Source organism: Geotrypetes seraphini, chromosome 6, assembly GCF_902459505.1.
Source record: "Geotrypetes seraphini chromosome 6, aGeoSer1.1, whole genome shotgun sequence".
Classification (NCBI taxonomy): Eukaryota; Metazoa; Chordata; class Amphibia; order Gymnophiona; family Dermophiidae; genus Geotrypetes; species Geotrypetes seraphini.
This window is the reverse complement of record NC_047089.1, coordinates 64,174,203-64,190,061: the sequence shown is the minus strand read 5'-3', so window position 1 is coordinate 64,190,061 and position 15,859 is coordinate 64,174,203. Positions and strand designations below refer to the sequence as shown.

Here is a 15,859-nt window from a genome sequence, read left to right as displayed (position 1 = left end):
GTATTTATTATATTTTTTGCCTAGTTAGTTACTATTTTACAGTAAAATGCCCATTTCAAAATCTCTGCTGGTTGTAACATGGGGGTACTAAGTTGAAAACTTTTCAATCTAGGGGGGTACTTGGTTTGAAGAAGTTGAGAAACACTGGTCTAAAGCAGTGGTTCCCAACTCTGTCCTGGAGGACCACCAGCCAGTCGGGTTTTGGGGATAACCCTAATGAATATGCAGTAGAGAGATTTGCATATAATGGAGATGACATATTCATTAGGGCTATCCTGAAAACCTGACTGGCTGGTGGTCCTCCAGGAGAGGTTTGGGAACCACTGGTCTGAACAACTGGTTTATGCTGTGAATATTATACCAGCCTGATGCAGTCCATAATAGAAAAGTGCATTGATATTATTGAATGTAAATACTATATTCAATTACAATCAAGAGTAATACATTTTTCAAATTATTTTCTAGTATATAAACTTCGTTACATTATAGTACCATTTCCTCATTAACACTATAAACTTGACCAGTACATGTACTTGAAAAAAATCACTGCTGGTTCCTTCCGTACTGATTCGAGCTTCAGCATACCACAACACATGTCTGATTAAAACGCTGCATCTTCAAACCCAACAGAGCCTGGAAATTCTTAGTTTGTTAAGTATCATCGACTCACATTGCCAGAGGATGTAGTAAGAGCGGATAGCGTAGCTGGTTTTAAGAAAGGTTTGGACAAGTTCCTGGAGGAAAAGTCCATAGTCTGTTATTGAGAAAGACATGGGGGAAGCCACTGCTTGCCCTAGATCTGTTGCATGGAATATTGCTACTCCTTGGGTTTTGGCCAGGTACTAGTGACCTGAATTGGCCAACGTGAGAATGGGCTACTGGGCTGATGGACCATTGGTCTGACCCAGTGAGGCTATTCTTATGTTCTTATGTGTTCGAGTCCTATGAGTCAATGGCACCTAACCAATAATCACCCAAATAGAATCCAAGCCAGAATATATATAATAATTTAAATAATGACATTTACTTCAAAGCCTTAGCCAGCCAGCTGATGAAAATTGGTGGTTGTTGACTATGTCAGACAACATAGCTTGTCACTAGGCTGGCTGGAGAGCCCAATATTCAGCCCAATATTCAGTGGAAACATCCAGCTATTTCTTGCTGAATATTGACAGATAGCCAGTCAAATTAGCTGACTAAGTCCCACTGCATATCAGGGGGAGGGGGAGGGGGGCGGGGGGGGTGTCTATGTTTCTGTAATACTTCAGAATATGTCAATAGTTAAATGTATCAAACTAATGACTTCTTTCTAGTCTACATTTTTGAACAATGATAAATCTTGCTTTTTATTCTACCCAAATTCTCATGCACATTTTTCTGAAGATTCAGATATGATTCAATAATTCAAGGGCCATAGTATATGTAAAAGATTTAGGGGTCAGTATTCAGCCTGTGAAGGTCAGTAATTTTAAAACTGCTGACAGCTGTAGGCTGAATTAGGCTTGGATATTCAACGTTGGGCCATGCTTGAGTCATTGGTGGACCTGAACGTTATGCTGACATTGGATGATATTCGGTGTTATACCCACATACCTATTTGGACAAAGACAGGACTGCTTTTTGGTTTGATCTGCCTGGTTAGGTATATGAGCATCAGCCCCGAATATGGCTGGTGCACACATTACTTCCAGCTCTGCCCAACTGCATTGCTGCCAATGGAGAGTACTGTTCAACATTGCGTTTTCAATCTTTAGAGACAGGTAGGTTCCCAGGAGTCCTATAGATAGGGTTACCAGATGTCTGGATTTACCCAGACATGTCCTCTTTTTAGAGGACTGTCCATGTGTCCAGAAAGCATCTGCGCATGCGCGGATGCGACACGGTGATGTCACATGCATGTGATGTCATCGCTTCACACCCGCGCATGCTCGGAGGTCCTCTAAATGCAGCTCCAAGCTCAAGAAGAGGAGGTTTGGGGCTGGGGAGGATTGGGAGTGACTTGCTACATGTCTGGATTTTACTCATGTAAAATCTGGTAACCCTACCTATAGAAAATATGATAGTGAAACAGCACCACCCATTGGCAAGACTATAAGTGGAGGACTCCTACTCAGTTTAGAGCAGTGGTTCTCAACCCTGTCCTGGGGACCCCCCTGCCAGTGCGATTTTCAAGATATCCCTAATGAATATGCATGAGAGAGATTTACATACCTGTCACTTCCATTATATGCCAATCTCTCTCATGAATATTCATTAGGGATATCTTGAAAACCCGACTGGCTGGGGGGGTCCCCAGGACAGAGTTGAGAACAGTGGTGCTGTGGCAAGTACATCAAATTTTCAGCAGTACTGTATGATTAAGTGCCTCTGAAGATCTGGGGACAGTTCACTCAGCTTTAATTATGTTGGCTGGATCGTTTTCCGCCTCTTAAATCACACTGAATATCTTTATTTTTAGCTTAATTTGATAAGGCCTCAGTCAGTTCTAACCCAACAGTCTAAGCAGTAAATGATTTGTTGGTGAAATTTTATGATTGTAATATATGTACTTATGTTCTATGTTATTTGATAGTTATGTTTGTATCATTGTGAACCGTTTAGGTGTATGTGGGTAAAAATTTTGTAAAAATAAATAAATAACCCATTTAGAACTGACTTCCTTATTCATGGCTTTTTCCATATTTCAAGCCTAACTAAAGAAATACAGATTATATTATTTTATTCGCCACAGTCATATTTTGAAGTTGGAACATACTGATAGAGATTTTCCTTTTGACTTTTGGTTACATCCAGTACTGAAGATATTTTTCCAGCTAAGAAAGATTCAGACTCGGGTGTTGGAAGTGATAATGGTGATAAGCGCCTGTCTGCTATAGAGGTAAGCTGGATTTCCCTTCCTTTCTGTGGTGTTCTATACTTTCAGTTAATCACTGGTCATCACTTGGAAATATTACGTAAGGAGCAGCTTTAAAACTCGACATAGAGCTCGCAGCAAGCACATTTTCAATATCCAGCCGACTGGGAAAGGAGGGGCGACTGAGTACATTTATATTTATTTTGAAGCAGGGCACAGGTACCTGGGAGATTTCAAATGAAAGTCTAACTCATAGATCCCTTCCCCAATCTAACCCCAGTCCCTTTTTGTATATGGATGTAATCACTGTATTCCTGTCCTCAAAGCAGCTCACAGGCTTACCTACAAACTCCTATTTTTGATCTTCAAGAAAACCAAAATGACCGTGCTGCCTCGACTCTCCTGCTGTCTCCCACCCTTCCCCACAGTGCAGCCCCTTGCCAAAAAGAAGAACGCGACCGAAATGAAGTCCATGCCGCCCCGACTGCCCTGCTCTCTGCCCCCATTCCCCGCAGTGCAGCCCCTTGCCCAAAAGAAGAACGCAACCAAAATGAAGTACGTGCCGCCCTGACTCTCCTACTCTCTGCCGCCCTTCCCCACAGTGCAACCCCGCTTTAAAACCACAGGCTCGCATTGCGGGAAAGGGCGGCAGAGAGCAGGGGAGTTGGGGCGGAAGAGAGCAGGAGAGATGCCTCAGCTGGTTGAAATTCAGGGGATCCATCGGAGAGACTACTCAGGAGAGTCAGCAGGGACGTGAGCGACTGATCCTCAGCAGTCGCTTCTTTTTTGATCGGCCAGCCGAGTCGGTGTTCTTTAATTATTTTTGTGAATTGCTACGTTCATACTTTTGGATGCCTTTCCCTTCATTTGCATGCGCAGATCAGAGTCAGATTGGGAGGAAGGTTAGTGAATTGGGTCGGGGTTGCACAGGGGTCGCTAAGTGGTCAGGACTTGATCGGTGGGCTACTAAGGACCAAAATCTACATATATAAAAATATCTGAAAAGCTCTCTTGCATATACTTTTTAATAATTCTGTGGAGCCTGGAAAATTTTGCTTTACTTGAATATAACTTGTCTTGAACTATCAAAGAAAAAGGCGTGCGCTAAATTCCTCACCCCCCCCCCCCCCTCACAAAAAAGTAAAGATTGGGGTATAGTTGGAATATTGCACAGACTTTAGACTTTGAGCCAGGTACTGGATGCTTCATCTGTTATCTTACTCTTATAAGTCCATCAACACCTTTCCATTCCTAGCATTGTAAAAATAGACCTACAGCTGCAGGAAATGAGAGAGGTTTTCACCTGTAAAGGAGCCCTGATAACTCTGTAATCACAGCACTGCGCTGGTTTAAATCCCATTACACTGTATGTTGGAAGGAAGCACCTGGGAAAAAGTAATTTCAGACTGGGCTACAAAGCAAAAGTTAAAAACCAGACATGTAATAAATGGCCACAGAAAGAGTGAGCACATCTTAAAAGAACTAGACTGCATTAACCATTCATTGCTTTGAGATCTTTGTCCACTGCCTTTCCAAAGGCTTTGGTGGCTTCATCACCAAGCTGATTGTGCATACCAAGAAACTCTATACATAGAAATATAATGACAGATATAGGCCAAATGACTCATCCAGTCTTCCCATCCACAGTATCACTTCCTAAGTGATCCCACGTGCCTTTCCCACGCTTGCTTGAATTTAGACACAGTCTTTGTCTCCATCACCTCTACCAGAAGACTATTTCACGCATCTACCACCCTTCCTGTAAAAAAGTATTTCCTTAGATTACTCCTGAGCCTATCACCTCTTAACTTTATCCTAGATACCCTCTCACTCTAGAGTTTCCTTTCAATTGAAAGAGACTCGCCTCATGAATATTCATGCATGTAGGTATTTAATTGTCTCTATCATATCTTCCCTCTCCCACCTTTCTTTCAAAGTATACATATTGAGATCTTTGAATCTGTCCCCGTATGCCTTATGATGAAGACCACCAACCATTTTAGTAGCCTTCCTCTAGACTGACGCCATCCTGTTTATATTTTTATGAAGCTGTGGTCTCCAGAATTGTACACAATATTCTACATGAGGTCTCACTAGAGACTTATACAGGGGCATCAATAACTCCTTTTTCCTACTGGCCATACCTCTTCCTGTGCACCCAAACATCCTTCTAGCTTTCGCTTTTGCCTTTTCAACCTGTTCTTCACCCCCTAAATTGTATCGTTCTCTCAGGCTTTTGCATCCCAATTGAATGACCTTGCATTTCTTAGCATTAAATCTTAGCTGCCAAATTTCAGACCATTCTTCAAGCTTTGCTAGGTCCTTCCTCATGTTATTCACACCATCAGGGGTGTCTCTCTATTGCAAATTTTAGTATCATCCACAAAGAGGCAAATCTTACCTGATAGCCCTTCAGTAATATCGCTTACAAAATTGTTAAAAGAAGAGGCCCAAGGACTGAACCTTGAGGCACACCACTGGTAACATCCCTTTCCTCAGAGTGATCTTCATTGACCACTACCCTCTGTTGCCTTCCACTCAACCAGTTCCTGATCCAGTTTGTCACTTAGGGGTCCATACCGAGGGCACTTGGTTTATTTATTAGACACCTGTGTGGAGCACTGTCAAAGGCTTAGCTAAAATCTAAATACACTACATCTAGCACTCTCCCTCTATCCAATTTTCTGGTCACCCAGTCAAAGAAGTTGATCAGATTTGTCTGACAAGACTTGCCTCTAGTGAATCCATGTTGCCTCGAGTCCTGTAATCCTCTTCCAGAAATGCCACTATTCTCTGTTTTAAAAACATTTCAATTAATTTACTTACCACATATGTCAGACTTACCGAACTGTAGTTCCCTACTTCTTCTTTACTTCCACTTTTGTGTAGAAGGACCACATTTGCCCTTCTCCGGTCCTCCGTTACCATGCCCCAGTCTAGAGAAGCATTGAAAAGGTCAGCCAGCAGAGCCGCAAGAACTTCCTTAAGTTCCTTCAGTACCCTCAGATGTACACCATCCAGCCCCATTGCTTTGTCTACCTTTAGTTTAGCTAACTCCTCTGAAAATTGATCAGGATCTATTACACCTCCAGCCCTATTTGTATTTGTCTTCTGCAGTCCCGCTCCTGGCACTTCAGCTGTGAACACAGAATAGAAATATTTGTTAAACAATTCAGCCTTATTTTTATCAGTTGCTACATATTTCTCCCCTTCACCATTGAGTCTCACAATGCCACTTTTGCACTTCTTTCTATCACTAATATATCTAAGAAATGTCTTGTCCCCCCATTTTACTATGTCAGTTATTTTTTCTTCCCCTTGCATCTTTGCTTTCCTGACTACTCGTCTAACCTCTCTTAACTTTTCCAGATATTTTTACCTGTCTTCCTCTTTCTGAGATATTTTGTAGTTTAGGAAAAACTAACCTATTTTTGCTTACTTTCTCAGCTACTACTTTTGAGAACCAAAATAGCCTTTTTTTACTTACTTTCCGTACAAAATGGTTTGTTGCCCTTGAAATAGCTCCTTTCAGTTTTGCCCACTGCTTTCCTACTTTTTCTAAATATTCCCATCCAGTTCCTTGATGTAATCCCACATCTGAACAAAGTTAGTTTTTTAAAAGTCTAGAACCTTTACTTTTGAATGAGCTCTCTCTACACGTATCTTAGTCAGGTGGTAGGGACTTGCTAATGCAGAGATGGCAACCTTTATGTATAGCATGATATGATAAATTTTACGGGATATCTGAATTATATAAAATATTTCTCAAGCTGACCTCTTAAAGGCTCTACCCAGTTAGTACTATTGCAAGCCTGAAACAAAGAAGTTAAGTACTCCTTTCAGTGAATACAAAAGATAGCTGGGCTTGATATCAATTTCAAACAGAACTTTACTCTGCCAGATATGCATCATAATAGAAGATGCAGCAGTGTCAAACAGAACTCTTCTCCAAGCTATGAACAGCAGAGGCTGGAGTAAAACAAAAGGACACAGAGTTTGCCTAAGCATTCAAAGCTGAGATGAGACAAAAGGGATACCATCTACCTGAAACTCCCCTGACAATTACCCAGTTACAATCCAATCAAGGCTCTGCCCAGCTAGGAAGCATGTGACCAGCTAAATCAGATGACATCCCCCATCCTGAACAGAGACCAGTTTGAATTGAATTCCTGAGTTGTGATTGGATAATATTTCTGAGTTGTGATTGGACAGTATCCCTGACATGTGATTGGACCTGACTTCCAGCTCCTATGGTCCATAAGAAGGGAAGATTCACCTAAGCTCCTCCTCTTTGGATCACTGCTGGACATCTTCAACACACCTTGCTGGAATCTCTTCTACATCTAAATCTCCATATTCTACTCCCAGCTATTCTTCCAGCAAGGACATCATCCCCTCCAGCCACCCTCTGCAAACAGACCTCCTTCACCCTTCTAATCAGAAGCAACAATAAGAAGAAAGAATACTTTGGGCCTTTATCAGAGTGAGTTACTTTTAATCTAGCTTAACAATATTTTATCTTGTGACTCATTTCCCTTGTTTAAAGATCCCTAAATTGTAACTAAAATTACTACATTACCCGCATAATCTTGTAAATAAACTTGTTCTGTAAAATAAATTTATAGTTCTTCCTTAAATGCTCTAACTTATGATGAATTTGGCTAAGTAAATCTCAGTATTGACAATTTTAGTCATCTGAGGATAGCCGCTAATATCTGCTTTTTATATAAGAACTGATTTTGTGTGAGGACTTTATTCTGAATTGATTGATCATTTTATAAGATAGATCAGTGGTTCCCAAACCTTTTCTGTTCATGGCTCACTTAGGGCTCCTTTTACTAAAATGCGATAGCGTTTTTAGCGCACACGGGATTTTAGTGCGCGCTAAACCTGTGCTACGCGGCTAGAACTAACGCCAGCTCAATGCTGGCGTTAAGGTCTAGCACGCGTGGCAATTCAGCATGCGCTAAGCACACGCTAAAACCACTATCGCAGCTTAGTAAAAGGAGCCCTTAATGTTTCAAAAATTTTCCATGGTTCCCCAGGTCAAAGGATAGTTCTGTAATCTAATACATACCTGATAATTGTTAGTTTGAGACGATTATTAATTTAAAAAAATTAAAACAACTTATCATTAAGGTTATCACAATAATCTTGAATTATTTATTTGAAAAAAATTCAACAACGAATATAAAAAAAATAATCACAAAAAATATCGATAGAACTAATCTCATTACAAATCTCAAATCTCGGAACCATATTTGATATGGCCAATCTCACTTCTTGTTTCACATTGATTTTCACTCTGTATTTGCCTTTTATCATAGCAAGCGCCAAAAACCCAACCTCGCATAAATAGGATGTCACAAATAGAATTAAGATTCTCTGTGCTCTACTGCTTAACAGCAGATATCCATCTCTTAACACCAAAATTCAATAATATCCATGCTGCTAAATCATGTTGAGCGTATTGTCGCAAGACAGCTCAATGAGATTTTCTTCTTCTTCAGAAGTAAAGTCAGCTGGAGGTTTGGCTCTGAAGGGATCCTGAATCCAGGCGAATTTTGTGGGATCATCTTCTTGAAAATATTTTTCAAACCATTTGATACTTTGTGATTTTATATTGTCAGGCAAAACAACTTCATTGGTGATCATGAACTGCTGCAAAAGGGGAAAACGATCTTTGCCACCATCTTCATACATTTTTCTTCACCATAATTGTAATTTTTTGGGGGGAAAGCTGAAATCTTCTCGATCAATTTCAAAATGTGCATGTTGCCTCCTCGCAAGGAGGGATTCGGCATATTTAAATTTTCAAAAATATCACACAAGTATGCCAGTTTCATCAAAAACTCTGTCTTTACAAAGTTTTTGGCATACTCGTGGTTTTCTTCTTCAAGAAAAATGTAGAGTTCTTGTCGTTATTTGAATATACGGGCCAACATTTTGCCACAAGAAAGCCAGCATGAGTGGCAGTAGTATATAACAAACACATGTATTCAGCTTCCATATCTGCACACAATTTTTTTGAAAAATCTTGCTTTTACTGGGCGAGATTTAAAAAAGTTTATAAAGTTTAGCACATCTACCAGCATACCAACATCTACCAGCTTTGGATTTCCCTCTGATGTCATTTCCTGGCCCCTTAACCTGGAAGTGATTCAGAAGGGAGTCAGGCTGGCGCAATCAACAGGTGAAAGTTGCTTGCACTAAGGAAAATCTACAGAAGGACAGAGTGGGGGAGGGATGGCGTTATCGTTGTGTGGCGGAGAGGTTCCGGCGCCCCCACTGACATGGTGTCCAGGGCAGTCTTCTCCCCCCCCCCTTATTACGCCACTGACAGATACTACGGGTAAGCTGTAGCACTTTGCAGAAAACCACTGATAGAATTGTCTGCAAGAACAAGTGAATCAACCATTGTGTTTCAATCACTATTCAGCACAGATATTACTATTGAAGATGTTATTGTTGAGTTTGATATATGTAAATCCAATTTCTTCTAGCATGCATTTTGCTGTTCTTTCTAGCCCTCTGATGAAGACAGCGTTAGCTTGAGCGTGCCAATGTGTAACATTACAGAAGAGGAACATGGTATTATGAGAAACGACTCCAGCCAACAGCTCCTTGCCACAAAAGGTCTGAGAATATATTTATTTTGCATTTTTTGTTTGTTGTTTCTTTGCTGGCTCTGTTTTCCTCAGGGGTGGTCTTGGCTCTCTTTGGTTTCCATTCATAATCTCCCTGCTTCACATGGTGCCACTCCCTCTCCCACTTGTATCTGGACTTGAGACTAATTTTAGTTGAGTGGGGAGAGCCTGGTGGTGTGAATAATCAGTAGCATATAGTGGCTAGAGGAAGAATTAAGTTTAAAACACAGTTGATAAGATTTCACTTTGTCTTGGAAAATCATCATAAGAATAACATGGCTTGAAAGTACCACGCACACTTGACGTACAAATGAGCCTTACTGGTCAGAGAATTAACTGCTGATGTATTATGAAGAGCAGGATCTCCCAAATCTGCCCTGGGATCCCCACAGCCTGTCAGATTTTCAGGATATCCTCATTTATTTGTTACCCCCCCCTCACACACACACACAAAAAAAAAAGAGTGCAAAAGATTCATGAGATACATTTGCATACACTGGAGATTCATTATGTGCAAATATATATCATGCATATTAATTTTGATAAAACAAACAGATAAATGGAACCCAGGGCTCCTTTTACTAAGCTGCGAAAGTGTTTTTAGCGTGTGCTGAATTGCCCCGCGCGCTAAACTCACGCTACGCGGCTAGAACTAAAGCCCGCTTAATGCTGGCATTTGCGTCTGGTGCGCGCGGCAATTCAGCGCATGCTAAGTGCGTGCTAAAACCGCTATCGCAGCTTAGTAAAAGGATCCCCCAGTCCTGGCCTTGCAGGAGTAAAAAATAATATTTATTGGTATATATTAAAATGCAATGCAATAAAAAGGTCATACTGTTAACTCTGGCCGATGCCAATAGTATGTAAAACATAAAATAGTGCTATATATGAAATCAACAGACCGAAAAAATATTATTTTTTACTCCTGCAAGTCCAGGACTGGGTTCCATTTTTCTGTTTGTTTCATCATTTGCTTTTGTGGCACCATTGACCACCCACAGTCTTTTTGTATCTTCGTATTCATTTTGATATCCTGAAAGCCCAGCTGGCTGTGAGATCCCAGTCCAGGTTTGGAAAGTTCTAGCTAAGAGCATTTTGCAGTTTAACTTTCTCAGTTATAGGTATTGAGCTCTGTAATGGGGCAAGGATTCTTGGGTATGGCCCTCCATGGGGCAGCTCTATTTTACAAAGTTATTACATTACATTATATTAGAGAATGACACGGTGACAAAATTCATCACCATTCCCGTCCCCGCGGATAACCATGGGAAATAATCCCATGTCATTTTCTAGTGTCTATTTCAACCTCAGTCCTTCTACACCAGCATTCTTCAAAGCAAAGCTTGAGGGTCAGTGGTTGTGCCTAATTATACTCTGATTCTTCCCTCTCTCCTTAAAGAATGACATGAAGATGGTTTCCCGCAGTTATCCGCGGGGACAGTAACGGTGATGAATTTTGTCACCGTGTCATTCTCTACGTTACATTAATGACTTCTATTCCGCCCGTACCTTGCAGTTCTAGGCGGTTTACAAAAGAATCTAGCTGGACATTTCCAGGAGAATACAATTTAGGATTTTTGAATTGCAAAAGAAAAAAAAAAAAAAAAGAAGATAACTGGACAAGTCCAGGAGAATTATAATTTAGGGATTTGTTTACATTTCCTGGAGAATTGCAATTTAGGGAGTTGTTTACATGGATGGGACTTTGAGGAGAATGAAGTAGCAAAAGAGGAAGAGATTTGGGGGGGGGGGAATTTACAAGGGAGAGGGGGGCAGGGGGAAGAGTTAAGACAGCTGGATAAATTTTTTGAAAAGCAGGATTTTAATGTCTTTGCGAAATGATTTAAAGTCGCTCGTTGTTGTCGCTTTGCGAAATGATTTAAAGTCGCTCGTTGTTGTCGCTCGTTGTTGTCAAAGTATGTAGAGAGGGAAATTCAGCTATCCAGGTTTGAACGTGGAGAATTCTCAATGTGTTTTACAAGAGGCTCAGCCAAACAAAAAGGCCATTGTAAAACAGGTGCAGGACTGCATGTTGGTGGCTCCCCACATCCAGTGGGAGCAGCGATTCAAGAAACTGCATGTACACACACACAAGCAGCTGCTCCCACTGTCCACGGTGACAGTAAGTGTTTTTTTTAATTACCATGGCCAGCTAAATTAGCCCTGGATGATAAATGCCAGGCCATGTGCAGACCCCAGCACTGAATATCTGGAGCTAATTGGGCCACTGCTAACCACCAGAGCAGAGCTTATGTGGGTCCCAGCCGATATTCAGCTGGGATCCACATAAGGCTGCTATGGTGATAGAAGTGGGCGTCACCAATCCTTCTTGCTATAGCCTTAAGATAAGAGCCGCACTGGAAGTAAATGTTGTAACCTAGGTAAGTGGGAACAAAGAAAGAAAGTCAGGTTTGGTACCCACCTGATCGTTTTGCTGCAGGAGCAGTGTTAAAGTCATCCTCGGTGCTGAGGACTGCAGGCTACTGGCCTCTTACAGTTGGCACTTTATTTTCTGCTGGGAATCTATTAAGATAAGTGCTTGGTGATTTTGCACATTATTGATAACATTCTAGCGGCTGTTTTTGAAACTTTGCCATCTATCTCAGTGAATATCAGGCAACAATTTGAAACCGGCGTGTTTGAAGATATTGCTGAATTTTGATTTTTGGCTTTTCAGACCAGTGGTTTTGGTATACATTAATTTTGATTTAACACACAATAGTCACAATGCGAGAGGTTCTGGGATGTTGTCACTAACTGTACCAATTTGGGTTGTGGCTTAAAAGCTTCTTCAATTTGCGGTTCAGTTTTGGTATATCTATATTAGAAAGTGAACACTCGCTAACACTACAAATTACATCAGTGTTTATTTGTTATAATGCAATTATTATGTAGTAATGATTGCCTATTGGCTCATTCCAAATTAAATGGTCTTGAGAGTTTGCAACATTTATCAAGAGGATTTTTTGGTTTATTGTCATTGTATACCAGTGGCGTACCTAGGGTATGTGGCACCCGGGGCCCATCATTTTTTGACACACCCCCCCCCCCCCCCAATGTAAAAAAAATTTTTTTTTTTTTTTTTTTGCAATAACCATGAAATGGAATAAATGGTCAGAATAGAAACAGGCAGTGAAAATTTTCTTTTATTGAACCTCATATATGTAACCATTATTCCAAACATAACAAAACATAAATTATGTCTAAATTGTCATGACATTAGAAGTACATATGGAGTAGTTGCAGGCAGTGGCGTACTTAGGGTATGTGGCACCCAGGGCCCATCATTTTTTGACACCCCCCCATCTATATGAAAAATATGATTTTTAGTACCAATCTACATATCGCACCACAAGAGTGTACCTAGGAAAAGGCTGCATCTTAAACACTGCAGTGAGCACTAGAACACCAACACATACATTGTAAAACTAAACAAGCCAGATCCCGCACAGTCAATTGGTCCTGTAGTCAATGCCAACTGAAAACTATGTCTTTTTCATACACACAGAACAGAGATACACCCTCGCCCAAAATGGAATAATCACAAACTAAAAATAGAAATATGTAGACAAAAGTTAAACTGATCCGCCAAGAAACCAGACCCTGGATACAATGCAACACCACAAAAAACAGTAACACATGTCCTCTAATACAGTGCAAAATATAAAGACAGTAGATGTAAATTTGAAAAAACTGATACATAACAATCACCACTTTATAAATTAACAAATAAAAATAAAACAAATAATGAGATATAAAAAAATACAATTTTATTGGACTAATCCCCGTAAGCTCGGTCCCCATCCCCGCAAACCACCTGATTCCATCCACACAAGCCTTGAATTGTTTATATTAAAGTATAAAAAGAAACAATATTCTGTACAATTGTCAATTTATAAATCAGCGTCTTCTCCCCACTCTCTTCCCCATTTCCCTTCAGCATCCTCAGCCCACTCTCTCTCCACTTTCCTTCAGCGCACGCACATAAAAACAAGCAAGTAATTTTATATCATTTTCATTCTATTCATTCATAGAAATTAAAGTCTAGATAATGCCAGTCACATAACAAAACATGATTTTACAAAAATAATTCCCTGCAGTCAAGCCTGCAAGGATTATTAGATGTCTTTCAGCAGTTCCCCTCCCTCCCTCCCCCTTACCTTTGTGGCCAAGTCAAAATGATCTACCAACAATAAAATTTTAAAAACACAAAGCACGCTGTACGCAGAGAAAATGTTAATTATCATTTATATTCTGCGGGTTTTCAAAGAGGTCAAGGCAGATGACTTTATGCAATGTCACCTCAGTAACAACTATACAAAAATAGACAAATATTCCCCCTCCCTTTTTACTAAACTGCGATAGTGGTTTTTAGCGTAGGGAGCTGCGCTGAATGCCCCACGCTGCTCTCGACGCTCATAGGCTCCCTGCGCTAAAAAACTCTATTGCGGTTTAGTAAAAGGGGGCCATAGTGCAAAATATAGACAGCAGATATAAATTTTCAAAACGGACACATTTTGATCACTAAGTTGAAAATAAAATCATTTTTCCTACTTTTTTGTCTGGTGATTTCATGAGTCTCTGGTCCTTCTTCTGATCCTTCTTCTTTCTCTCTCCCCCTGGCTCCCCTCTTTATTTCTGCCTTTCTTTCTCTCTCCTCCTGGCCCCCCTCTTTCTTTCTGCCTTTCTTTCTCTCCCCCTTGACCCCCCTCTTTATTTCTGCCTTTCTTTCTCTCCCCTTGGTCCCCCTCTTTCTTTCTGCCTTTCTTTCTCTCTCCCCCTGGCCCTCCTCTTTCTTTCTGCCTTTCTTTCTCTCCCCCTTGACCCCCTCTTTATTTCTGCCTTTCTTTCTCTCCCCTTGGTCCCCCTCTTTATTTCTGCCTTTCTTTCTCTCCCCTTGGTCCCCCTCTTTCTTTCTGCCTTTCTTTCTCTCTCCCCCTGGCCCCCCCTCTTTATTTTTTCCTTTCTTTCTCTCTCCCCCTAGCCTGCACAAAGCCATCGTGCCGATTTCTCCACTTCCACGATTCTTTCCCTACCCTCACCCCCAAGCCAGCAGCCGATTTCTCCCTGCTCCTTCCCCGATGTCCTGATGTCCTGAACTTCATCGGGCAGCAGCAGCATTCACAATTCACTGATGTTGCCCGCTTCAGGCCTTCCTCTCTGTCGGGTCCTGTCTTCATGAAAACTGGAAGTAGGCAGGACCCGGCAGAGAACAAGGCCTGAAGCCGGCAACAGCAGCGAATTGTAAACGCTGCTGCTGCCCGAAGAAGGTAATGGAGCACCGAGGCAGTCCGCTTCTCCCCCCTCCCAGCCGAACCCCCGCTGACCCTCCTATCTCCCCCCCCCCCCCGTGAACCTTTCCGACCTTCCCAGCGAGAGCAGCAAACCCCCTTCGCGGCTTTCTCCCCCCTCTGCCGCGTTACTGATGACGTCATCAGTGATGCGGCAGAGGGAGGATAAAGCCGACGCTACTGGAGGGAGGTTTGCTGCTTTCGCTGGGAGGGTCAGAAAGGTTCACTTGTGGGGGGAGAGAGATAGGATGGTCAGCGGGGTTTCGGCTGGGAGAGGGGAGAAGCGGTCTGCCTTGGTGCTCCAAGGCCTGGCGCCATTACCTTTTTCGATAATGGCGCCGATGCTGCTTTCGCTGGGAGGGTAGGAGCGCGATAGGGACCGGGCCAGCTGTGCACCCCCCCCCTAAGGCGGCACCCGGGATGGACCTCCCCCTCGCCCCCCTTGGTACGCTACTGCCCTGGGGAAACAGCCTGCAACAAGATCGCGCGATGCCAGAGATCTTTGCCTGCTTCGGCTGTTTCCTCCGCCGCGGTCCCGCCCCTCCTCTGACATCAGAGGAGGGGCAGGACCGTGGCGGAGGAAACAGTCGAAGCAGGCAAAGATCTCTGGCATCGCGATCTTGCTGCAGGCTGTTTCCAGACGCGACACCCGGCGCAGGGGGGGTAACTGGACCGGACCGGGAGCACCCCCTCAGGGCTTGGTACCCGGGGCGGACCGCCCCCCCCCCCCTTGGTACGCCACTGTTGTATACACAATGGGGGGGGGGGGTTCTTTTGAAATTACTACTAAGATAGGTAACATCAATATCTCTGATCATGCCCTCTGCAAAGAGATCATTCAAAATTTCAGAGAACAGGAGAGGGAGAAAAGATGGACAGTCAATAACAGCTTGCTTCAAGACAAAGTTATGGTGAAAGAGTTTTAAAAAGTCCTAAAAGATTACTTAGAGCTGAATTTGATAGCAGTGATTTGGGATGTGCTTAAGGCTGTTACCATGGGTACTTTATAACGAAGGCCACACAAAACAAGCAGAGAACTTGGCAATTAATTTTAAATTGTAAAGCCCAAA

At 42.1% G+C, this 15,859-nt stretch overlaps 1 protein-coding gene across 3 annotated transcripts in view; it reads left to right on the top strand.

Annotated features, from left to right (window-relative positions):
• The window catches only part of LRCH1 (leucine rich repeats and calponin homology domain containing 1), a 372,824-nt gene that overhangs the window by 264,239 nt on the left and 92,726 nt on the right, over positions 1 to 15,859 (top strand). For all 3 annotated transcript variants that reach the window (XM_033949848.1, XM_033949847.1, XM_033949846.1), the window contains exons 7-8: positions 2,794 to 2,878; positions 9,382 to 9,490. In XM_033949848.1, coding sequence (XP_033805739.1) covers positions 2,794 to 2,878; positions 9,382 to 9,490 — 194 coding nt within the window. The remainder of the gene's footprint in view (positions 1 to 2,793; positions 2,879 to 9,381; positions 9,491 to 15,859) is intronic.